Genomic DNA, 26,135 nt, shown 5'->3' with positions numbered 1-26,135 from the left:
TTTACTGGACCCAATGTACAATCACTGGCCTCTGATCTGTGGACCTGGTGTAAATTTCAAGCCATGTTGAAGAGATGTTGCCAGACCTTGAATGCTACCAGTTTTCTAGAGGGCTTTTCTAAATTTCAGTTGTTAAACCTTTTATCGGATAGTACAGCAATGGTTTGGCAAAGGGTTTAATTAAAAAATTCACTCTGTGAAAAAAACAGATCTAAGCATTTGCAGTGCCTTTGCATACTGCCCTCTGTTGGCAGTGACTAGATAACATCCTGGAATAACACAGAGGCTGTGACGTGTGTTGCCCTTGGCAAAGCTTTGGTACCCCTAAAAGGTTCCCATTAAAGGAACTCGTTGCCTTGGATCGGACGAGTTGGTCAAAACAAAAGCGTTTGTAACCGTTTTGTATATAATGCATATGGTTGGAAAGATGTTTTAAAAGTAGAATACAATGATCCACACAAGTTTGCCTCGAAATTGCGTGGTTTTCCTTCTACTGTGAGAACTAACACGGTCGGCCATTTATGGGAGTCAAAATTTTGACCCCCATAAATGGCCGACGTGTTAGTCGACGAGGTAAAAGGAAAACCACGCAATTTCGAGACATGTTTGTGTGGATCATTGTATTCTACGTTTACAACATCTTTCTACCCATATGCATTTTATAAAAAACGGTTACAAACGCTTTTCAAAGACCAACTCGACCGATTCAAGGCAACGTGTTCCTTTAAAGGCCAGTAATTTCACAGAGGCCATGCAGGCCACAGCTTCCGTTGCCGTAGTCTTGGCCTTGGTGCCTCTGCAAAACTTTCTTGTAGACTTCAATATTTTCCAATGGAAGTGCCCTTTTTAAAATGAAAATGGCCTTGCCCTCTTAGAGATGAAATTCTAGGCCCGCCGCATACCATGAATTTCATGATCCATTCGTAAAAAATAAATAAAATGGCAATGCCCTTTCAAAGATGATATTTCAGGCCTGTAACCGTGTACCAAACAATGCTACTGAACAAATCACACTGAGTTAATACTCAGCTGGTTGTATGCCGCCCTCTATTGGTACAAACAGACTAGTTTTACTTTCTTCATTGACCCTGGGCCCAACATGAACTGCTGATGGTATTCCACTGTCGCCTTGCTAAAACATGGATGGATTCAATGTTCATGTGAAAACACTATGACAGATTCTCACTGTTTCCTCAGCAAATTGTGTTCAGCTGAAACTTTCACAAAGAGTTTTACTGTATCCTTCTGTATAATTTTACCAATAAATAAGCCCAATGTTGACTAAAAACCAATTATGACCCTTCATAAAGAACTGCACTCTAGTCAGTTCCTTTCTTTCTTGATTTACGATTGTCAAGTGTTTGTTTTTTACAATTAAGACATACATGTAGGGTTCTTGTACTTCAAGAACCCTTCTAAATGAATGGCTTCTGTGTCATGGAATACACATTTATAGAAGATTCAAATCATAAATTCTCACTTCTTCAAACAATGCGCTAGTTCATTGAGAAGTGGAACACCTGTCCTTTTGTCTTTTGTCCGACTGCAAATCGCGCCAACAGCGGAGCGTGAGAAGTCGCACTGGCTTATTGATTTGTGTTTGAGACTTGAAAAAGTGTCACTGAGAATTGTTTTTTAACCAATCCATAAAAATCACATCTTATGCGGGTCTGCCCAAAGTGCAGGTGCGGGCACTCCTCAGAGGCAGTGGAGGTGACGTAACCTCTCTAGATTTTTTGCGATATCTCAAAAGCACGACCACCTTTTCAAATTTGCAAATGAAATGTTCGCATGTCAACTTTGATGTGTCAGCCCCAAGTGCCCTGCTTGAAGTACGGGTCACTTGGGTCTGGCCCGAGGTGCATGACATCACCACAAGAGGGTGAGTGATCATTCGATTAGCTCTCGTCAGGGGCTCACCCGAATGAGCACCGTGGGGTCAACCCAGGGAAGCTAATTGAACGCAATATGTCTGATATGTAATTCTCAACCAGTAACATGGTCACCTATTTGTGATGAAAACTCGTTTTGTTATAAATTTATCAACATCACCATCACCACTACACCCAAACGTGTCGGCAACAGCCTGGGGTTCTCCCCTAGTCTTTTATGTGTCTCATCCTCCTCTCTCCTTTCACTGAACACCAAGCACGAGGGAAAGCAAGTGGGATGAAAGTAATGCATCAAGGTTGAATGTGACGTAGGTATAGGATCTGCAGTAACTCAATAAATCCCTGGGTCAAATTTCATAGAGCTGCTTAAGCAGAAATTATTGCTTTAAACAACCTCCTGTTTAACAGCAATGAGCAGGATGCCAGTCACAAATTGTACACATGACATGGTAGTTTGGCTGGTAACCTTATTCTGGTAAGCATGATTGGTATCGTTTTAAGCTACTTTTTTGAATTGGTCCCTCGTCCAAATGTGGGGGTCTTAAACCATGTGATGAGAAACAAACAGCAAGTAGGGATTGCCCTTAACTTTTTCACTGACTGGCCAGCAGGTCCAATGGGAGACTTTTGAATGCTAGGTGGCAGCAGAATTACTAGAAATTTCCATTGGTTACGTAGTTCTGAGCATGTGCAAATTAAAACCTGTTCCATAACATACATCATTCTGTTCTCATTTTGAAATCAATAGTGTACAGTGTAGGCCTGTTAAAAACTTAAAATTCTTGCTTTTTTAAAACAGCAATTTTAGCAACTAAAAAAAATCCAGAGCTACATGTACCTGTGAGCAATTCCATAAATCATTTTAAAATAATAATCATGGTCTCTCGGCAAACAATGGAATCAATAACGGAGAAGGGTTTACGCGGCAAATATGCTGGCAGGTGGTTCGGTCTGCGACACTTGACGTGTAGCCATCGCGACGGTATCGAGTGCAATGTAATATTTAGTAGCCGTAGAAACCACTGCAGTAGGAAACCACAATCAATCAGGCTTGAGGTGAACGAGACACTTCATAATGTCAGTCAGGAAGTTGGTTCAGAATTATTTTTTTCGGTTGCAAATTAATAACTTCCCGAGTTGATTTCAGTCTTTAATCACTGGGATCTAATGAAAATTCCTTATTAGGATTTGTTTTACTCACTTTCTGGTCTGTGTAATGTACTGTGCAGTGATGATCATTGAAAAGTGTTTAAAAAAATTCTAGTTGCAAATGAATAACTTCCCGAGCTAATTTCACTCTTTAATCCCTGGGATCAAATGAAAATTCCTTATTAATATGGCTTTAATAGATGTTAAATTTGTCTCGGGGATAAAACATAGGATTCGAACTGCCTTTAGCTACCGGGCAACCTCGGTAGTCTAGTTGGTAAGACACTGCTCTAGAATTGCAAGGGTCGTGGGTTTGAATCCCACCTGAGTAATATGCCTGTGATGTTTTTTTTTTCACAGGACTCGGGGAAGTAATGAGTATACAGTGCTAACACACATTGGTGTATGGGTAAAAACCAAGATTAATATAATATGATTTTATGCTTACTTCTGGTCTTTGCTGTTCAGTGCGATCATTGAACAGTGCTCAACCACCTGTTATGGTTACTACAGTTACCTATTCTACATGTACTTAATATCCAGTTAACATTAAAATTATTATATTCATGTAATTCTGCTGCTAGCAGCGAATTGAATAGAATTTGAATAAACCATTGAATGAATGAATGAATGAATGTTGACTTATTTCACATGGCAACACAAATATGATGATAAAGCATTATCTAATGATGATGGGCTTTTGATGATTATAAAAAAATGAATGGTCTCCAAAGGATTAGTGGTGTAATTTACATCAGAATTTATTGGAAACTTGGGTGAAAGAAAACAACAGACTGCCTGAAACCCCTGGCATGTTGACTCTAAAGTGAAATGGAGCTCCGTCAACATGTGTGAGATTAACTTCTACATCACAGAACACACAAAGAAAGACTGAACCAGTCTCGGCTGCCAGGTATGTCATGCCTGGAGGATAAGGGGGACCACTTTGCTGGAGTTTTAATGGTACCTGGACTTTCCACGTAAGAACGTAACTTAGATCTTTGTGGAACTTCAGCTATTCATTTTCAAGAAAAATATAGCTTTTTGGTATTCTACAATGTAGTCCTTAATTTTGGGAAAATTTGAGCTTTGTGGAACTCCAGTCCTTCATTTTAATTAATTCAGAAGTTTTGACTGAGGGACTCTAGGCCACTTCATGCAAGGTGAGAGCTGCAATTCAACTGCCACCTACTCCTGGAGCTGAAGCAAGGTTCATATATATCCCTTCACAGTCTGTAAGGATGTAGGCATGGGTATCATAGGCCTTTCTCAAAACGACGGCTTCGGCTCAGGCTAGCATGGCCCCACTGTTTTTTTTTTTACAATTGCGTGTGCTTTGGGTCTAGCGCTCAGGGCTTCAGACGAGAGAACGGAGTCGAACCCAAAGCCGAAGCTGTGGTTTCATACAGGGCCATACACTAGGAGCCTGTCTGGAGTGGTAGAGCTAACTTTTACGAAGTAATTATAGTTAAGTTCCTTGCTCAAGGGCACCAAGTCATGACCAGGTATCTAACCCACACCCTGCTGCGAATAGGCTCCTCTCAAGTCTGGTGATTCATCTCAAACTTTGAGACAGAAACAGCCCCCCCCCCCTCCCCCCAAAAAAAACATCAACTCCATACAGACACTGTCCATCAAAACAAGTACTGAACATTACTTTAAAATACCGGAGAGCTAGTCTTTACAGGTCATTCCAACAGTTATAGTGCTAGATGATGTTGTACTTGGCGCAGGGCCAGTGATAACTTGAACTTTCCACTTCCAATAACCCCCAAGGAAAAAACCCAGTCCCAGAAGATTGCGGTTGTATCTGGGGTAGTCCTGAGAGTTGTACATGGATGAAAGGCTGCTTTGTTTTGGGGTCCGTTTATCCAAGGGATCCCAAAGATTCTTCATTATAAATCAATTCGTTGAAGCAAACTCTCAAACAGCTGGAAGTTTCCATCACAAAAAAAATACATAAAGTACAGGATTGGTAGTTATTGAACAAAATATGGATTATTTTCAAAGTAAAAAGCTCATTAGTTATACAGTTTTTCCTAACAGTGATCAGAATACAGCCCAAGACCTCATCATGGGTGCATTTCTCCTTGCAACTTCAGAAACTAGAAAGAATGACTTTTGTCGTTTACTTGAAATAACTTTCCTTGGACGAGTATGAAATAATAACAAAGGTCAGATGTAATAAAAGTACTGAGTACGCAGCGATTAATACACATCGGTGTAGGGATAGATCACTAACAATAATTATTCTCTATCCCTTATGCAAATTTCACATCAATATAAATCATCGTGGTATCGCTGCTAAAATATAGAATCCAAACCTTTTCTAGCTACCACCACAGGCAAGCCTGGTGGTCTAGTGGAAAGACGTCTGCAGCCGATATCACGAAATGCTAGGATTAACGAATCCTAACGAGTACGGACAAGTAACCCGTCCTAACTTAGGATGAGTTCAATTCGTCCTACGTCTTCAGATACGAAACTGAACCCATCCATAAGTCCGAAGATGAATTCTAAGTTAGGAAGAGTTTGGTGAAATCAACGGCTGCTGTACAATGGCAGAGTTTGTGGATTTGAATCCCACCTGATTTTATTTTCACCGGACTCAGGGAGAAAGTAGCGAGTAATCAGTGCTTAGCACATATCGATGAGGGGTTGGATGCTGTCAACTGTAGAAGCAGGCAGTCAACTATGGTGTTGTACCGTCCCTTTAATTCACCGGTTGACAGCTCCACTTGCTGGTCCTTGCACTGTGAGGTCCTCCCATTGGAACAGCGGGGAGGCATACCCACACCTTGGGAACCAGCAGAGTACCGGTTAAACCACCAGTCAAAGACTCCTCCGAGTAGTGACTGCATGAACTTGAACTTTGAGGAGGTCAAGTATGGCATTGTCAGTGGTCCCTGCAAGAAGGGCCAGTCACACAAATCACACACGCCTTGGAAGATTACAGTACAATGTAATGTAATGCAAACTGTGAATTTGAGAGTCCTAAGCAGGGACCCTGTTTCATGTACCGTATGTAGAGCTGCAGAAAATACTGCATAATAACTTTCTGTTTAGCAGTTTAGCCGAAATGAGGCATGTCTAACGTTGTTAGTGCTCAAACACCTTTATGAAATTGGGCCAAAGAGAACAGCTTTTAAAGCACAAAAAGTAGAGCTATGAAGATTTATCTATAAATTTGGAACAGACTATTCCTGTAGCAGACGAAAAACAACACTACCCTCGCTTTAACAAACATCAACAAAACCCGTTATCGTTCAGCCAGTTTTGGGTTACGGTGACCCGGCAGGCTTTCCCCAAGCGTTCATTGGGGGTCCAGGAAGCATCTCGAACATGAATACCAGGGATTTCTTCATTTCCACCGCGGAGACATTATTACAACATTCCTGAGCCTCGTAATGTGACCAATGCTTTGTTTAGCTTGAAAGCCATCCACTGTATATGATACGACCGACCGGATACTTTTAAGGGAGACAGGTCGATATGTTGTGCAGTCGAAAATCAAGTGGATGGACAGGCCTGTATGCTTCGTTTATGAAAGGGCGAAGGGCACCAAGGCATTTTCTCCTTGGTAAAGGGCACCCTATGAGGAAAATGTAATCTTTTACCGTAGCATTTCAAGAGCACCAAGGCAACAACCAGGGGGTAAGGAGGCAATCGCCCTCTTTGCCTCTGTGAAGTATCAGATCTTGATTGATCCAGTTATCTGGCCTGGAATTTCATCTTTTGAGAGGGCAAGGCGATTGCTATTTTATAAATGGGCAATTCCACTGAAACATATATGGGTGGTTCTGAAGGGGCAACAAGGCCAAGACGGGGGCAACAGAGGTCAATGTAATTCCACGCCGTACAGTATTTTGAGCTTGTAAGGAAATGAAGTACTGACTCAACTAGAACGAGAGTTTGGTAAGGAATAATGTTAACTTTGTAGACCAAAGACTCTTAGATTTCACACTGGAGTTTCGTGTTTCTTGAGGGCACTATACAATTTGCTGCAATGTTACATGCCCCCTGGTCATTGCATCGGTTCCCCCTGAAACATTACAGTAGAAATGTGTACTTCCTTCATAGAGGAAAAAGAAAAAAGAAAATGCCTTGCCGCTCTTGCCCTTTCAAGAATGAAGCATCGCGCCTAAACATGCCATTGCTTTTTCCCCAGAATGAGCCTTCAACTGCATTATAAAACATTCAGATCGTAACTGTAATTTGCCAATTGGGCCAAAGCAATACGCCCAAATGGCCTAAACACAATGTGTACATACAATGTATGAAGAATGACAAAAATGATTAGTAGCGCAATTAAAGTTAAGTGAGTTTTTTTATTGTAGCCGAACTTGGCTTTCATTAATTTTGCACGCGATGGGGATAAAATGTAAGGCGAATTCAAATAAATTATTAAAAAGGATGGAGGACACAAATAAAATATGCAGCAGTTTAATTTGACATACGTATCTACAGGTACCTGAGAAATATGTTTAGGTTTTCACAGCTGTATTAAAGTAAGAGCTGAATTGCTGTTGATAATGTACTCAATATTAAACAAGTTGTTGGCAGTTTCCATATTTTGTGAATAGTTTAAGGGGCAGCAGACTGATCACCTTTTAAAAGGGGATGTGACTTTTTGTTTCAATATCAAGTAAAAAACCAAAAGCGAAGTTGACTAAGTATTTTGGGTTTTATGTGGCTTGAACAATGACAAACTTACTAGGGCAGGACTTGAACCTGCATCCTCACGATTATCGACAGGTGTTCAACCAATTTATTACAGCTACTTGTATCTAGACCTAATAATGGCAATTTCCCCATTTTGTGAACATCTTTGTTAGCGGGGGAGGGGGGAAGGGTACCAGTCAGAAGCCATTAAACAGATAACTGCAGTAGCTAGGGGTCACACCAAGTTTATAATACCACCTGGGAAGCAGGAAGGGGATCACCTGAAGGAGATGTAACTTCTGTATCAAGTATTTAGTAATAAAGGAAATTGACTGAGGAATTAAAACAAAATTTGGGTTGACCAATTAAAAATGTACAAGAGCAGAACTTCAACTTCAACAGACGTCACGTTCAACCAAACTGAGCTACCTCTACATGTACATGTGTTGGTGCTAGTATCTTTGTTTGGGGTGCCAGTCAGAAGCCATTCAATTCAGGTCTTGGTAGGTACTAACATAAAAGTACTAACGCTACAACTGCGAGTACATGAGATGTGTGGCAATGGGGGAAGGTGTGACGCACTTGTTGACTGTAGAGCCTTTCTACACAAGCTGGACACACAGGTGGCATTAATTGCATCCAAGAAGAAAACCAAATCAATAATGTGGTTATGTCATTGTCCAGTTCTTTTTCGCTGATAGTCCGCAAACTGGAGGACAATGAATGTGTTCTTCACTGCAGGATAAAGCATTTGACCCTCAAGGCAAGACTACAATGTATTGTATGAGAGCATTTGATGCTGTCAGGGGCAATTCTGTAAAACTCCTTGATCAGAAACACCAGGAGGATGGGATGATCAACAAGTTACTTGCAAATGGGTAAACAGTGCAGAACACCCGCAAACTTGTGACAAATGTCTGAAAGTTTGCCATCTTGGTGTACCGTACAATCATGTTGGAAACATTTTGGGTTTTCAAGAAATGAAAACAATTATAGTTTCGATCTTGTACATAGATTGCCATAGCAAGAGTACTTGGTTATTGTAATAATAATAAACAATAATAACATGCATATAGCGCTTAATGCAAGGTTTCTAAGCGCTGAACAGGAAGTGAAGATAACAAAACATTACAAGTAAAAGTGGGATGAAATAGCAGAAACTGAAAAGACTAGACGGACTTAAATAAGTGTGTTTTTAGAGCGATTTAAAATGAGTCCAGTGTAGATGAGGCACGGATGTGAACGGGACAGTTTCATTATTCCCATTTAATACATTGTACATATTGTTTGAAGAGGTCTTTAACTGGGTCTTCTTAAAGCTTGGTTATTGTAAAACCAGGGAGGCGAGATAAAACCATGACAGTGTTCACACAACCTGAATTTTCTATTTTAGAACATGGATGTGATTTTAATAAAAGTTTCTTAAAAATGGTCTTGTGTAATGTGTGGCGTGTGAATCTGGGACACAAAGCCATATGGAGGAACCTGGATCTCTGTTTAAAAAATAAACAATTATCTGTGTATTATTTCACCAGAATAGTGTTCACATGACTAGAAATTGCTGTTTTTTAACATGGATGTGATTTTAGTTTTAAAAGGTTTCTTGTTAAAAATGTGTGTATCTGGGACACAAAGCTGGTTAAAATTTATCAGGGGTCAGCCTCCGGGGAAATGAGAGAGAGGAAAAAAATGGCATGACCCCAATCAGAGGTCTTGATGGCACATACCGCGGCACAGTGCTTTCTTAACAAACCTTGTAAGATCAATCACGAGTGCAACAAGAAAACCAAGCAAGCTGTGATTCTGATTTATAAAGCAATTGGGGAGAGTTCCTTTCCGATCGGCCGGAACCCGCATGGGAAAGGAGTCATGGCACGAGACGTGGGAGGTAAATTGGATAAGGAGGGATTGGTCTTTTGTTTCGGTATTCAATGGAATTTTTTCTTCTTTCTTGTTTTGTGATGCGGGGAAATTACTTACAGTTGGTTGTAATGGATGGTGAAATGTTACGACAAACTTTTGTTGTAGTGGGGCGGCATAGCTAACCTATCGTGCATTTTGTGATAAAAGCATCAAATTTGGCACAGATGTAGAGAATAGTATTCTGAACAAAACTGGATATTGGGCCATCGCAAATTCCGTCCCTAGGGGCCGTGGCGGCCATTTTGAAAAATGGCCGCCAAATACTACTGTTTTATGAGCATATTGGCTTAGAAATCAACACCAGAATTTACAAATGTCATTAATAGGCACTTATCATCTTCTGAAATGATTGTGTATAAATTTAAGCAATGTTAAAAGCATATTAAAGGGGCATTTTGCATATTAAAGGGGCATTTTGCATCTTAAAGGGGCATTTGGCCACTTTTCACCAAAAAGACCGCCAAATACCAGTTTTAAGGGCATGTTTGCATACAAATCAACACCAGCATTTACTAATGTCATTAAAATGTAATTAACATCTGAAATGATTGTTTAATAATTTAAGCAATGTTAAAATCATATTAAAGGGGGATGTTGCATCTTATAGGGGGGTATTTAGCAACTTGTCATCAAATTCTTTTATTTTGCAATCGTCTTTTTCACATAATAAAAACACAGCAAAATAAAAAAACTCATCAAAAAGCGCTGGAATGATAAACCTATCCTTTTGTATCCAATTAAATTAAAAATTGTAAAAATTGTTAAATATTAACACCCCTTTAACTCATAAGTTATGATGAGATCAGAACAATAATATTATGATTGTTTCTCAAGAACCTAAAAAATGGTTCACTAGTCATTATCAACTTAAAATTTCGATGTCGGGATTGCTGTACTATTATTCGGCCATAGGGGCTCACAACCATGATGGAAATATTGAAGCTACGATCTCCCATTGTGGTCAGTTCAAATCAACTTGTCAGCAAGGCCCCTTCACATTCCACACACACGTATGTGCATTCAAATGCAGATATAGTGCATGTGCACTTTTCTCCACACAACCTTGTGTTGCAGGTACATCTTACAGGCTTGAGAGGCATCTGGTAGTGTTTTCCAATGTGGTTCAAACAGACCATCATCTGTCTCAGTTCAGCCCCATCTGGTGAAAGGAAATGCTGAATTGAGAAGCATTAGATAGGAATCTAAAGAGCTCTGTCTTGATGCTGTCTACACGAAGACGTTCTAGCAAATTCATGGCAGTTTCTGCAACTGCACGTCTGCGTATGCCCTTCTCACGCTTTGCTCTAGCTGTACCTATCAGGAAATTGTCAACAAATGTGATACCAGATTGACACGTGACGCTTTATGAAACCGTGAGGTAAATGTTTGGAATGAAGGTATTGTTTGTATATTTCTCAAAGTCCTTAACAGCTGCAGCAGGCCTTATCATCAGTATGATAACTGATCCATCAAGAACTACGCTGCTAGTCATAGGACCTCAGAGTGTTCCTCACTAAATTGTTCCAGGCACACAATAAAATCACTTTAGTATACAGATACAGGTTTCTGCATAGAGTGCTGGGGAAATGCTTGGTTCTCGTGTCAACAAAATTCTTCCAGGTTTCCATATCTATTCTAACAGTCACTATAAAGCAACTGAGTGAGAAGAGTGCCAGATCAGATTTTAAAAGTTATCTGCTGCTTTCCGTTCATGGTGGTTGGTTTAGTAGAGCGTTTAAACAGCTTCAGCTTACTGGGTGGATCACATCGTTGAAGGTTTGACCTTTCCATGAGACATCCTCTGATGAAACCTTTGAACTGTTCTTAAACCATTTTCTTAGCATGTTGCACCCTCTGAACATGGTCTGCAATCTCTTACTAAGAGGTCAGTGCTCCATTCTCGAGGCAAAGCCGATATCACAGAGACAGGTGTGGATGGCACACGATGCCAATAGAAGGGAGTTTGCAGCGGATCTACAGAGTGGTGAGGATATAATGCACTTCTTTAAGATTGCCAAACAGATGGCAAGGAGCGGCAGGATGTGACTGGTGCGAACGGTGTCAATAATGACGATTGTAGCATGGTGACGGATAGTGACCTTCACCAGCAGGTGTTGAGAAAATACACGGAGCGGTTGCTCAATGTGGAGAATGAGTGAGACAGGGAGGTGGAAAGTGGAGTGTGGAGGGTTCTTTTTGCCTCCTCTGAAGCTCACCAAATCTGGGAAGGCCGCTGGTCTATCCGGAGTGTCATGGTTGGTGAGAAGTTGAAGGCCTCTACAGGTGTCAGCTTACAGTGGTTGACAGCATTTTGGCAGAAAGACACTTTTCCACAGATTTGCAATTTGCAGAACAACATCTTGATTCCCCTGTTCATGGCGAGAGTGACCCTTTGGAGTGTGGCTCTTTCAGAGCAATCAAGATCCTGGATCAGGCGATGAATGTGTGGGAGAGAGTTCTTGAGGTATGGCTGAAGAAGCATGTGGAGATTGATGAGATGCAGTTTTGGCTTTATGCCGGGAGAGGAACTACTGATGCCATTGTCATTGCCATGCAGGAACAATTGCTGGCCAGGTATAAGACTCTATACCTCAGAGTTGTTTATTTTGAGAAGGCTTTTGACTGAGTACCAAGGAAGTGGGTTGGGAAGGAATGGCTGACAAGAGCTGTGATGATGTTGTGCTTTGGTGCTAGTACGGTGGCGAGGACAGGCACAGGGGATAGTAGGAGTTTAAGGTGTAGGTTGTTGTATATCAGGGCTCGGTACTGCGCCCCCTGGTGCTTGCTACTGTTTAGATGTGGTGTCACAAAGCGGTGAGGCGATTTGCCTGGGACATGGCGGACGACCTGGTTCTTATAGCAGAGACAAGAGAGCAGTTACAGGCAAAGATGGCAACATGGAGAGATTTTCTAGAAACAAAGGGTCTGAAGATCAGTGCTGGGAAGACCAAGGTGAGGGTTAGTCAAGTCAGGGATGGGTCAATGACAAGCTCTGGTGTATGGCCTTGTGGTGTGTGTGGGAAGGGTGGCGTGATGGTAGTCTTCATGCTGCCAGCGTCACGTTCTCCTGTAAGAGATGTTGGGGTGATAGTTCACAGCGTGAGGAAGAGAGAAGCGGGTCCAGAGGTCTGCAGCGACATGTATGAGCTAACTGGGTGACATGCTGGGTGCAGCATTGACATCACGAATGAGGAGTGGATGGAATTTATTTTTGACACCAACGGCGCAGCCCCTGAAGATGATGGGCCAGGTAATACACGACCTGTGACTGAAGCTTCATGGTGTACGGCTGCGAAACATGACTCGTGGGGGTGGGGCACATCCAGCAGATGGAACGAGCAGAGGTGAGAATTATCAGGTGGATGTGTGGCGCGTCTCTGGCTGACAGGCTGTCCAGTGAGGAACTGAGGAGGAGAGTCAGCATCGGGATCAGCATCATATTGGGGAGGCACAGGCTGAGGTGATTTTGCCGTTTGGAGAGATAGGACGATGCAAACTGGGTCATGAGGTGTATCAGAATAATTGAGGGTGGGCCCACTTCAGTTTGCCGACCAGTAAGACGTGGCAGAGCTCTGTGTCAAATGACATGGAACTAACTGCTTGACACCTCTATCTGCTTGTACAAAGTGTGTAGTTACTTATTGATAGTTGCTAACAACTTTGCAGACCTGTTAAATAGTTTCGTAGCCGCATAGAAGCTCACTTTCAAGAAGATTTTGCATAATGATATAGAGACAACCTTGACTTTTGGTGGCCATATTGGCGGCCACTTTGAAAATTGGTCGCCAAAATGACTCCACTATCCGTACGAAGTGCGCAGTCACTTATTAATAGTTTCCTACACCTTTGCAGACCATTGTTGTAGCCTCGTAGAAGCTCACATTTAAAAAGATTTTGCACAATACTATAGAGACAAAAGTGGCTTTTGGCGGCCATTTTGAAAAATGGTTGCCAAACTTACCCCTCTATCTAAAGAAGGTACGTCGTTAACTATTAATGTTGCCAACACCTTTGCAAACCAGTTTAACAATTTTGTAGCCGCATAGAAGCTCACATTTAAGAAGATTTTGCATAATAATATAGTGACAAAAATGGCTTTTGGCGGCCATTTTGGCAGCCATATTGAAAAAAAGGCCGCCAAAATGACTCCTCTACCGTACATGCGCAGTCACTTATTAATATTTGCCAACACCTTTGCAGACCAGTATCGTAGCCTCATAGAAGCTCACCTTTAGAAGATTTGCATAATAATACAGACAAAAGTGGCTTTTGGCGGCCATTTTGAAAGATGGCTGCCAAATTGACCCCTCCTTCTAAAGTCACTTGTTAATAGTTGCCACTACCTTTGCAGACCAGTTAAACAATTTTGTAGGCGCATAGAAGCTCACATTTAAGAAGATTTTGCATAATAATATAGTGACAAAAATGGCTATTGGCGGCCATTTTGGCGGCCATATTGAAAAAAAAGGCCGCCAAAATTACTCCTCTACCGTACAAAGTGCGTAGTCACTTGTTAATGGTTGCCACTACCTTTGCAGACCAGTTCAACAGTATCATAGCCTCAAAGAAGCTCACATTTAAGTAGATTTTGCATTAAAAATAGAGATAAAAGTTACTTTTGGCGGCCATTTTTTAAAATGGCCGCCAAAGCCACTAGGGACACAAATTGAAATGGCCCAATATCCAAATATTTTCGTACCATATTAATTGACCTATATCCCAAATCCCTTGCTTTTATCACAAAATGCACGATTGTTATTAAATTTTGTGTTATGCCGCCCCACTATTGATTGTTTTTCATAAGATGAAATCAAAGAAATTTCTCCCAAAAATGTGTGCCCTGCAGCCGTTTTCACGAAACGTTAGGATTAATCCTATTTTGAATAGAACGAGTAACTCGTCCTAACTTAGGGTTGGTTCAATGCGACCTAACTGCTATGGTTACAGAACTTAACTCATTCCAAGTCCTAAGATTAGTCTTAAGTTAGGAAGAGTTTGGTTAAATCAACATAACATATATTATCCGCAGGCCTTGAATTTTATCTTTGAGAGGGCAGGACCATTTTGTCTTTGCAAAGGGCAGAAAATCTTTAAGAATGGGAAACTTTTTAAGGGGCATCAAGGCCAAGACCAGGGCAACAGAAGCACAGGGCTGTATGCTTTGTTTTTGAAAGGGTAAGGGCACCAAGGCATTTTCTCTTTGGCAAAGGGCACCCTATGAGGAAATTGTACATTTCTACTGGAGCATTTCAAGGGCACCAGGGCAATGGCAAGGGGCAACGGAGGCAATCGCCTCTGTTGCCTCCGTGAAGTATCAGGCCTGGAAGCACACTGCCTTTGTGTAATGCCAGGCCTGTATCCAGCATTTCTTTATTGCCGCAATGGCTGCAACAAACAACATGTTTGAAACACCAGCAGATTGAAAACAGTTTTCTCTTTCTAAAAAAGAAAATTTGATGGTGAGATTGAAAATATAAACTAAGGGAGACCACTAACAAAGGATTTGATAGCTCAGTTGGTAGAGCGTCAGCATGTTACTCTGGAGGTTGTTGGTTCAAATCCAGCTAAAGTCAATTTGTCTTTGTTCAACCCCAAATTATTTCAACTTACCCAGTCAGTTTCCCTTGTGGATTAATATTTTACAAAATATTAAGTAACAAAATGACTGAGGTGAACAAGGTTACATAATTAAGTCATTTGATATGGATTAGAATCCCAAGCAAGGACAGAAGGTAGTGTGTCCTTCAGCAACTCACTTGTCTATAATTGGTTTTCTCCCCCAAAATTGTCTTACAGATGAAGTACAATAAAGGTACAAAGTAGATGTTAAATTTGCATCAGGGATAAAGAATTTTTTTTTTTTTACCCATACACCGATACATGTGTGTAAGCAATGTATACTCGGTACTTTCCTGAGTCGGAGTCCTGTGAACAAATATCACAGGCATATTACTCGGATGGGATTCGAATCGTGGGGTATAAAGCATAAAGCATTACCTTTGTAAAAAATGTCCTGGTTAAGAAACAAGTTTTCTGTGATTTTATTACTAATACAAAATAAAAACAGTGCAGGCCTACATTTATTATAAATTGCTAAGTTGAGTCGTGAATGACACACCTGGTGCCAAATTATTAGATTACGTGGAGCTTGTTATTCAAAATTAATTTTATGAGGGAAAGCAACCATAAAAAAAAAAAAAAAACAGAATATAAAGTAAAATGAAAACTAAATAAATTAATGTAATTATGTTTATTTTTTAATTTTTTATAACAAATTAGTAAATAAAATAACAAAATAAAGTTATAAATAATACAACAAATTTAGTAATTTTTACCAGAAAGCCTACTTTTATATCATTCCTAACAATTTCTCACTCAAACAAATTCTGTTTAAATGTTTGCTTCTATACTATTTATTGACAGGCTTATGGATGTAGAGGAAACAGAAGCCATTCGTGCACAAAGGGGCACTCACTGTTGTACAAACTTACAATTTATTTACCTTTCACAAAAAAGAGTTGACACACGAACAGGATCAATGGCAAATACTTCTCTTCGAGGGGCAGTCCACAAAACATCAGTGGTGTTATGTAAAGTGTTGGGGAGGGCTATGTAAATAGACTAGTAATCGATCAAGTTACATGCTCAGTGCTAAGGACTTGTGTATTTAAAGGCAGGGTATACTTTGTAGTTACTCCAAAAGTTAAAGATGAAAACAAATTTTCTTTTAAAGAGCACTGGAGAGCTGCTGAATGCTGTTGAACGTCTATAAAATGTAATGTAGTTTTAGAGAAAGAATATGAAAAAAATGCACCTGCTTTAAAGTCCTCAAATTATTGAGATCCACACAAAAAAAATCTTATGGAAGTTTTGTTTCGAAGTACTTGCAGGTTCCCAAAATCACAACAAAGAGAACAACTAGCCATCCAATGTTTTGTCGAAGCCCCTTAGGCACAGAGTGTGTATATTGGATAATCTGAACCTGTCTACAAGTGTTTGTGTTTCTTTTCTTAATGTGCATCGTCAATGTTTCACGAATAGACATTTTAGCCCCTGCAGCAAAACTTGTTTGAAGAAAACCGGATTTGAAGATACAAACCAATGCGTAAACGAAAGTGTCTGTTCGAGAAAACTCAAATTTATCTAGGTCATTCAAAAGTGCCTCTTCATGGAAACTCAAAACCTAGAGTACAGGTACTTGTTTTTTGCACTGTTTCAGCGCTATAACCTTTAACGTAAAAACCCCCCCAGCAAATCAAAGTGTGGCTAACCAAGAAAACTCAAAACTGTAAATTTTGTGCAATTGACCTTGTGCTATGACTACAACAATAATGTCAAAAAAACTATAGCGTTTTATAGTTTGAACTTGGGGGAAAATATTTATTCCAATGAAAGCATCCAAAATGTTGAAAATCCAAAAAATATGATTTTATGTATAGAAGTGCTTCTTTGAGAAAATGGTGACTAAATATGCAAAAATAAATCCTTAACACAATCTGGAAGAATACCTGACAAATCACAGACCTTTCACTGTACACAGAGCACACAACTGCATAATTTACCAGAGAAAACTGTGTCACTAACAAACATACAGTCCCCACTGTTTGATGTGTAAACACAGACAAAAACTACTTTTTTTGTATGTGAACACACACAACATACTTCATCAATCAATCCATGGGGTATATATCAACTGATTGTATACATTTAGTACACATCAGCTATGAAACGCACGTAGGCCCCAAATTGTAGAATAAACTTTGATTCAGTGTTTGCGAATTCGCTCATTTTTCACACCCGTCAAAGCGGTACACTTTCACTGTAGTCTCCCTTCATCATAGTGGGACCATATTAAAGATTCTGGATTTTCTCCCCTTCAACTCAATGTAACCAAATCGAGGCTTGAGTGAAAAAATAGTCTGGTTCCTTTTTGTACGATGAGTAGTAGCATCCATTACTGGTACTTGAGACAGAGAACAAGACCAAGATTTATCATTAATCAAGCATGAGGAGATTGCCCAGTCTTCTCAAGACAGCTTCTATTTTACCCGAACTGTTTTTCCGCCGTAACAACTGCGGAGATGGACTACGTACAATGCAAGAGGCTTACGTGTCCTATCAGTAGTTATAATGAGACTACTTGACTGTGATCAATTGCTTGTTGACTTACTGAGAAATCACCTTTTGTTGGCCCGTTTTTGGTGTCACCCCGAGAACAAAGTTGATAAGCCACGTCCCGGAGTGAACATGTGCAATACTTAGCAACACAAAGTGCAGGATAACTGAAGTAGTCCCAATGTAAACCCTATGTAAATGGTGTACAAGCTATGGACCTTTTGTGATCACAAAAGCGCATATTATGACATTTTCCCAACATGATGTGTAGATTGCATTTTAAGGAGAGCAGTGTCGCCCTCCCCTCAAATTTCCTAAAAATTTGATTTAAAATGTAGTTTACAAAAAGCTCAACTTCAAATGCAGTTTTCTCTGCACTGGGATGCAGATTCGCCACTTTTTGAAAAACGACAACAATACAAGGGAAATTGTTCTTTGCTTGCTTGCCATATAGACACCTGCAAAACAGCTGCATCAGAAAAGTCTGACAAAATTCTGTTTTGCTCAGGAACAAAACGGGCCCTGCACAACCACTTTGAAATTGACTCACTAATAGTGTATTGAGAATTCAATTTAGCTTGTTTACTTTAAACAAACAATACACTTGTTAGTCTTAGAACATTTTCAAGTAGAACGAAAAATACAAAAGGTTAATCACCTTACATTCTGCGATGCCCATCTTTTGGTCATTAATTATGTTAGACGCCCTACAGCAACACATTAAGTAATGGTCTCTAATTGTCCGTTAACGCAGTGTGGTTATGATAAGAATTAATTAAACCTTACAGCATACTTTACATTATTATGAGGCTTAAAACAAACTTGATTGGGTTTTTTTATTTGAAATTATGGTCTCTAATTGTCCGTTAACGCAGTGTGGTTATGATAAGAATTAATTAAACCTTACAGCATACTTTACATTATTATGAGGCTTAAAACAAACTTGATTGGGTTTTTTTATTTGAAATTATTGGTGGCTGGGTCAAATAACGGAAAATTTAAATTCAGTTTTATAAAATAAAATAAAAAAAGACAAAATACCTAGCTGGCCATGATCGTGGTTTCAGACCTGTAATTTAATCTTTGAGGGGGCAAGGCCATTTCCACACAGCAAAGGGCACTTCCATTGGACAATTTGTTCAAGGGGCTCCAAGGCCAAGCCCAGGGCACCAGGGCGAATGGCCTCCATGGAAATATCAGTTGCACATCAAATCCAAAAGCTTTTACACAAAGTTACCACTAAAAAGTTCCCAGAGTTCGACTCTGCAGTTGGTCTACCATGTACTTTGACAAACAGACTTGGTATGCCTACATGTATACTCCACAAAGAATGCACGTACAACTTCCTTGATGTGATTTAAGGTGTTAAACAAATTCTCTTATTAAAGTTTGATGACAGATCTTAACAGGGATCTCGCAAGAACATGAGTTATGACTTAAAAAGTAATTTCTTGTTTATTTGTTGAAAAATCAAGCCCTGCATGGGTTTGACGGGAGACCTCTACGATTTATCACAAGACTGTCAGCAAAATGCCTTCACTGTAACAAACCTAAACCTTAAAACACTAATGTCAATAAACTGACTGCAGCATCCAGCAATTTATATTCTGAAGAAGTGGGAGAGAGTTTCAAGATGAAGGGTACTGTATTCAAGAGTGTGCATTTGTTATAAATCATTGATATTTATGGGTTTATTGAAAAAAAAAAACTTCTTAAAAAAAACACCTGCGCGATTACAACAGATTGTTGTGTTAATAAATAATGAGGTGACGTTTGTTCTGTAGCCGATTCATTCACATCTTGGGTGTTGTATTTCTAACGAAACAAATCTCGCTAGCGGAGAAGTTTTTTTTAATACAATTACAGGGCTGGATGGCCATTTGGAATTATAAACTGCAGTGTTAAAAATTGGTGGGTAGTTTGAAGAAAATAACTGAAAATAAAAAAAATTGTGCGCATACAATGTATCATTTATATTTTTACCCTCAACAATGTTAAATACATGGGGGGGGGGTATACCCTTTAGAGAGAAGGTGATTTAAGAATTGGAAAGATAAGAAAACAATGTTCAGATGAACACTATAAGACAAGACACAGCAAGACTTAGTTATGGGAGGTTGCTGGCCCACTACTTTAAATACTAGTACTACACACAGGCCAGTGTTCCATTTACCAATTCGAAACCCTATTGGACTATGCATACCCTCGGAGACCATTGTTAAAATTCTACGGTGTTACATTTTGTCTAGTACAGACACACCATCCCCGTACATTTTAATTAAAAATAAATTAAAAAATTCTCCCTGAACACAGATCACGGCACAGATATAAATATTGGTTCAGTATCAAACCCTGCCACACCACAAATAACGTCATGTGTCAACAGCTTTCATTGGATGAGGTGTAATTAAATACCACTTTAAAAACAAAAATCAATCGCACGCCATTCGGCAACTGATCTGACGGGGCCATCCAGGTTTATTACACGACTCGTTGCTAAGCCCTCCCTAGCGACGGACGCTCAGACTTTACTTTGGGCAGATGGCCGGGGCACCTTTTTATGACGAGTGCATCTCGAATGAGGCAATTTTGACTCTCTGTTGTGAGTATTAATTAAACACAATGAGGAATAATGTGTTTAATACTGCCGTGGCTGTGTTTGTGTTTGGTTGAGATATAAACACTTCACATTCTTAGTAACTTGATCAGTTGGTTTTATTAGGGTGAACAAAATAAAGAATTTATCTTTAATTACAGTCATTTGCAAAGTAGCAGACTTATAATGTTTTATTCTTAGTAAACGCATGGTTTTCCATTAATTTGTTTCCCCAGTGGAAAGCCAGTAGGACTGGTTAGCTTGTCAATTACTCTAGTCCAACAGCTTGTGGTCAATTATATGCTTCCAAAATTAGGGATGTCTAGTTGGGGAAAATGTTTACTTGTTCGAAGTTGTTTTAGCAGGTGATTGGGTGGCGGAAAACTGTACTTGGGAGAACACAGTCGCTGAATAGTACTATGTTTTTGTCTGGCCATAGAGCATACCATGGAGAGCATACAAAACAAAGCATCCTCAAACTGTCTTAACTCCCTAGGAATCATGTCAACACTACAGGATATTATGCAACATGTCTCAGCCCAGAAAGGCTTCCTATTTATCCACCTGGGTTAAGAGAAGCAATTTATGGTTGAGTCTCTTGCTCAATGACACAATAGTCAACTGTCCTAGACCACAAACAAAAGTTCCTTACATAAATTTTCAGATTATACCTTGTGGCACTCAACTCCTACAACTGTTGCTCCTTTAAAAAAAAAAAAAATCAGAAGGAAAGATATCAAAGACCCTCAAGCCCTTTTTCTAAAATTCAGAATTAGAAGTAAACTTTGCATCTTACCTTTGCTTTTGTGTTGATGTGTGCTCCAAGTTCATAAAGTCTTTCTGAAATCACAATTTTGTTATCCTTTACGGCTAGCATGAAGGATGTAATTCCTGTCTCCTGAGGTGCAATAAAAACACAAAATAGAAGGAAAGCTGAGTATGCTATTAGTATTAGAAGTAATTATAAATGTCCGCTATGAAGTTAAAGACACTAGACACTATTGGTAATTGTCAAAGATTAGTCTTCTCACTGGGTGTGTCACACGATATGCACAAATCAACAAACCTGTGAAAATTTGAGCTCAATTGGTCGTCGAAGTTGCGAGATAACTATGAAAGAAAAAACACCCTTGTCACACGAAGTTGTGTGCTTTCAGATGCTTGATTTCGAGACCTCAAATTCTACATTAATTCTGAGGTCGCAAAATCAAAGTGGTGGAAAAATTACTTCTTTCTCGAAAACTACGTCACTTCAGAGGGAGCCTGTTTTATACTATCAACAGCTCCCCATTACTCTTTACCAAGCAAGGTTTTTATGCTAATAATTATTTTGAGTAATTACCAATAGTGTCCACTGCCTCCTAGGGGCAAACTAAAACTATTCTGAAAATCTTTGTGTAGACAGCCAGAAGTTACATTCTACATACATACATTATACACTGCATTAAATAAGAAACCAAAGAGCTCTATCAAATTGTTTTGGACTGGATCATCCACTCAAGGTCAACTACACCAAAGGGTCAACCTACAAGGTCAAAGGTCATGACCTGAAAGGTAAAATATTGCTCTGCAGAGTTTGAAGATACCTGCTTCTGATAAGAAAGGTTTTGAGATTGGAACAAAGAGTGGAATAAGTTTGAGTAGTTTACAGCCCCATAGTCCTATGCTGACTCTAAATGATGAAACAAAGAGACCGAAAGAGAATCGTCTTTTGAGTTTTCACTGAAGTTATGAGTTAGGATTTTTTGAGGATTTGCATGGTGTTTAGCAGGACTGGTAACCATAAAGATACCATGATCCCTATTGTCCTGGTCTTGGCCTTAGTGCCCATAACCTAAAACAATTACAATTGCAATTGCCCTTTAAAGCCAGTGGACACTATTGGTAATTACTCAAAATAATTATTGGCATAAAACCTTTCTTGGTGACGAGTAATTGGGAGAGATTGATGGTATAAAACATTGTGAGAAACGGCTAACTCTGAAGTGCCATAGTTTTCGAGAAAGAAGTATTTTTCCACGAATTTGATTTCAAGACCTCAGATTTAGAACTTGAGGTCTCGAAATCAACCATCTAAACGCACACAACTTCGTGTGACAAGGGTTATTTTTCTTTCATTATTATCTCGCAACTTCGATGACCGATTGAGCTCAATTTTTCACAGGTTTGTTATTTTATGCATACATGTATATGTTGAGCTACACCAACTGTGAAGGCTAGTCTTTAACAAACCAATAGTGTCCACCGCCTTTAACTTTACAGAAGGTTTTGCCCTCTAAGCTAAAAAACAGCCGGCCTGGATTAGAGATCAAAATTAAAAAAAATCATCTCCACAAGACAACAGCACTTGTTGCTTATAAAATTCAAACTGGATCCGAAATATGTCTACAAGACAACAAAAATGTGTCTTCTCTTTTTCATTAATTGATGTTTGTTGAGATTTTTGGATGAAACTTGGATTTGAAAACCCAAAGAATAAATCAGAAATCTTATGGAATGTGTTCATCAGTGGGTGGGGGAAAACACTAGAATTGTTCCTTTCCAAGGCTTTTACACTGGCCTAAAGCTTCAATTACTGCACCTGGTCAGCTGACAGGTGGCCATTTTGAGTGATGGATTTACGATTTTTTTTATAGCATTATGCAACAATCAGGCTGAATAAGATTTGGCATACATGTTTGAATGTTCCTGGACTTGGGGTGTCCCTTATTCTACAACCAGAACCTCTGCACTGCTATGGTTTAGAGACTCAGATGGAAATACAAAGATACAGGTTTTGACAAAATGTGATAAAGTTATTTCCCACTTTGATGACCCAGTTGGTATACTTTTGTTGAGAAAATTTGAAAAATCAAGGAGACTTTGAGAAAATTCTGAAATCACAGATGAATTTTCAGATGTGGTCGGTGTTTGTTCTCAAATTTTGGTTTCACTTGTGCACCTTGAAACTGTGATTTTCAATAAAATACAATTTTCCTGTTCGAAAAAAACACTTGTAAGGTATTATGTAAGTAAAATGCTAACCCCGGTTTTCGTTGTCTCAACAGAATCTTGCAAGTACTGTTGTTGCAAAGATTAACAACACCAATGTGAAAAGCTCTAACCCAAACTTCCAGCAAATTTCCCCAGGAAACTCTTCCCGTTTGAATACGGGCTCTTTACATATTACAAGGGTTGTGGTGGGCAGTGAATCAAATTTTGTTGGAAGTCTACTGAGGGCAAGGGGGATCAACAAAATTATTCATGTTTAATTATGGGGCCATTATTGCTGAAGTGGGGCCAGGTTCCCAAACTGTTTGTGTCATGGGGCCATGCAATAAGTTGCATGGCCTTTGGATTGTGTTATTTCTCACTCCTTATCAGTAGCTGTGTCTCAGACCAGTGCAAAGTGGACACTACACTGTATTTGAAATCTGTGCTGGCCAGCATTTATAATCTATTTTTCTCAGAGTGCTGGGTCCTGGGCAGCCCCGCCCAGCACCGCCCACCGTGGCTACAACACTGCATATTACAGAGCAATTTATCCATTATACCCACTCGGTTTTCAGCTAAATGAAGGTCTTCCCTTAACAGCCTTTAAAAGTAGGCACATGATGTAGAAATTATAATCCAATTTCTTTAGAGGTCACAGTTATAACATATTCGTCAGGCTTTTGAGCATACACAAAAGAATTATTCAATAAATTATTTATGGGGGACAGAAAAACTAGTCACTGTGGCTGGTTCTTATACTAGGAAGGCCATTCGAATCTTTCAAATACATGTCCCCTGGAACTTCTCCACAGAAAAATGGCAACAAATGAACAAAACAATCATCAATACACCCTTGGGGGCTGATTTTTAAGCGGATAATGATTCTGAAGTCTGTTCACACCTCGCATGCCAGTGCGTCTGAAACGACACCTGCAAAAAATCAGTAATCCGTGACTATTTTTCACTGGGTGATTTTGCAGATTTTCTGGCCTGTGACTGTGTGATGTTTTCAGTCACAGTGTCAGCGTTTCTTTCATTGTTTGGTTGCTATGGCAATGGTAAAGTGGCATTTAAACCGACTGAAGTGACACAGTGAACACAAAAACGTGGCGACCCCGGACCGGCGCACAAACAGAGTACTTGTGAAGTTGCAATCGCATTAATACAGAGACACCTGTGGTTTTGTAGTCAAATAAATAGCCACTTGGCTTTCTGGCATGGGGGCCCCTTAAAAAATGTATCAATGGTAACGCTAAGTGTCACGGACTGAGGCAGCCATGGAATCTTTGAGGCTAATGTGCTTGAAATGTTCCTGATAAAATAATTGCTCTGAAAAGTTGTAAGCCTATCCCCTACTCTAGTACTACCCACCTTGTAGTAAGGGTAGTTGTACATGGCATAGTTATCAAGGCATCCATTGACCTTGTTTGGTTGGATGCATTGAAAACAAACACAAATAAAGCTACAAATTTCAATAAATAATCCCATTTCTTTTCGTGTGAAACTTGACGTGGGGTAAAAAATGCACCTTAATTTTTAAAATAAATATTCAGTAAAAGATTTCCCTTGTTAGTTGTATTGTCATGATTGTAATTGTATAGCAAGGCAAAATGCTTCATAAATCGTATACCACCAGTTGCATCTAGAAACTATAAGGCTCCCCCGTTAGTGGGGGAGCCTTAGTTTCTAGAAGTAACCACCAGTTTGCTACTCAAAAATCTTCATTTGCTGCTCAATGTAAACATATGATTTAGTAGGGGGCCTAGCTATGTACATCAAAATGGTCAGTCCAAATGTCTGCTTAAAACGCAATGTCCTCGGTGATAACTAAAATGAAAACATTGCCATTGGACTTTTGGAGATAGGTCAAATAACTATTAAATTAAAAATCACGGATAACTTTCCGTATGGCGCCACCAGTGTTTCACTCGTTTTTACAAAAAGGGATATCTCATTGAGCTTAATTAGGAACTGTATTATTTCATTTCGTCATCGAATGAAAAAGTGGTGGCGCCATACGGAAACTTTTCCAAAATCACTACCAATCCATTGAAAATAAAATATATTATAATAAATAAACTTACCTCATCAGCTCTGTTTATTTCAGGGTCTCCCTTCTCTGCATTCCTAAGAATAGATTCAATACTTCCCCACTCTCCACGCATACATAACATGAGCAACCGTCCATTGGTCCCTAGTCCCTGCTGGGGCCCACTATTACCCCCGGCGCTGCCCGGTGGTGGACCCACAGCGGACCCGGACGACACGCTGCTTGCTCCGGTCGACCCGGCCACTGAAGACCCGGCCACGGACACGGAGTCTGACATGGTGACCGAGTATGGAAGACCCAAACGGTACTGCTTCAGTTCCTACAAAGAAAAGGAATAATAACCCATGACTTGTTTGGTAGAAAAATCACAGTACGAAATATTCCAAACACTTTTTTAGTGTCTCGCATCGCACACCACACAGCGAGATTAACACGCAAGTTGCTACCGATTAACTTGCTGGTGGCATGTAAACATTAGACTTACTCAACTTTTCTTTTCCCGTGAGCGGAGTAAAATCCCAGATATAATCACTTCATAATGGCGATAATTCCCAACAGAAACTCACAAAAGTTCAACACAAGTGTTCCATAGACTCAGGCCATCGCATGGGTGTTGTTTTTCCAATAGGTTGTGGTTCTGGACGATGGAAAAATATGGAATTTATGTGGAAGAAATATGATCCCGATAGTGGTCCAGACGTTTTTGTCTGGTAGACTGGCTGCACATAGTACGTTAGATAAAGTGCCTGTGCATTACGTAGTGTTCGTACACACC

The 26,135-nt window shown here is 39.8% G+C and overlaps 1 protein-coding gene across 3 annotated transcripts in view; it reads right to left on the bottom strand.

Annotated features, from left to right (window-relative positions):
- The window catches only part of LOC139952303 (uncharacterized), a 66,021-nt gene extending 39,886 nt beyond the window's left edge, over window positions 1-26,135 (bottom strand). Inside the window, exons 1-3 of one of the 3 annotated variants that reach the window (XM_071951392.1) lie at window positions 25,845-26,135; window positions 25,395-25,679; window positions 21,134-21,235 (exon numbers count right to left, since the gene is read on the bottom strand). In XM_071951392.1, the coding sequence (XP_071807493.1) occupies window positions 21,134-21,235; window positions 25,395-25,637 (345 nt within the window). In that variant the 5' untranslated portion in view covers window positions 25,638-25,679; window positions 25,845-26,135. The remainder of the gene's footprint in view (window positions 1-21,133; window positions 21,236-25,394; window positions 25,680-25,844) is intronic. The other 2 variants (XM_071951393.1, XM_071951394.1) reach the window with 2 other exon arrangements.

Source organism: Asterias amurensis, chromosome 20 (genome assembly GCF_032118995.1).
Source record: "Asterias amurensis chromosome 20, ASM3211899v1".
NCBI classification, from domain to species: Eukaryota; Metazoa; Echinodermata; class Asteroidea; order Forcipulatida; family Asteriidae; genus Asterias; species Asterias amurensis.
This window is presented reverse-complemented; position numbering and strand designations above follow the sequence as displayed.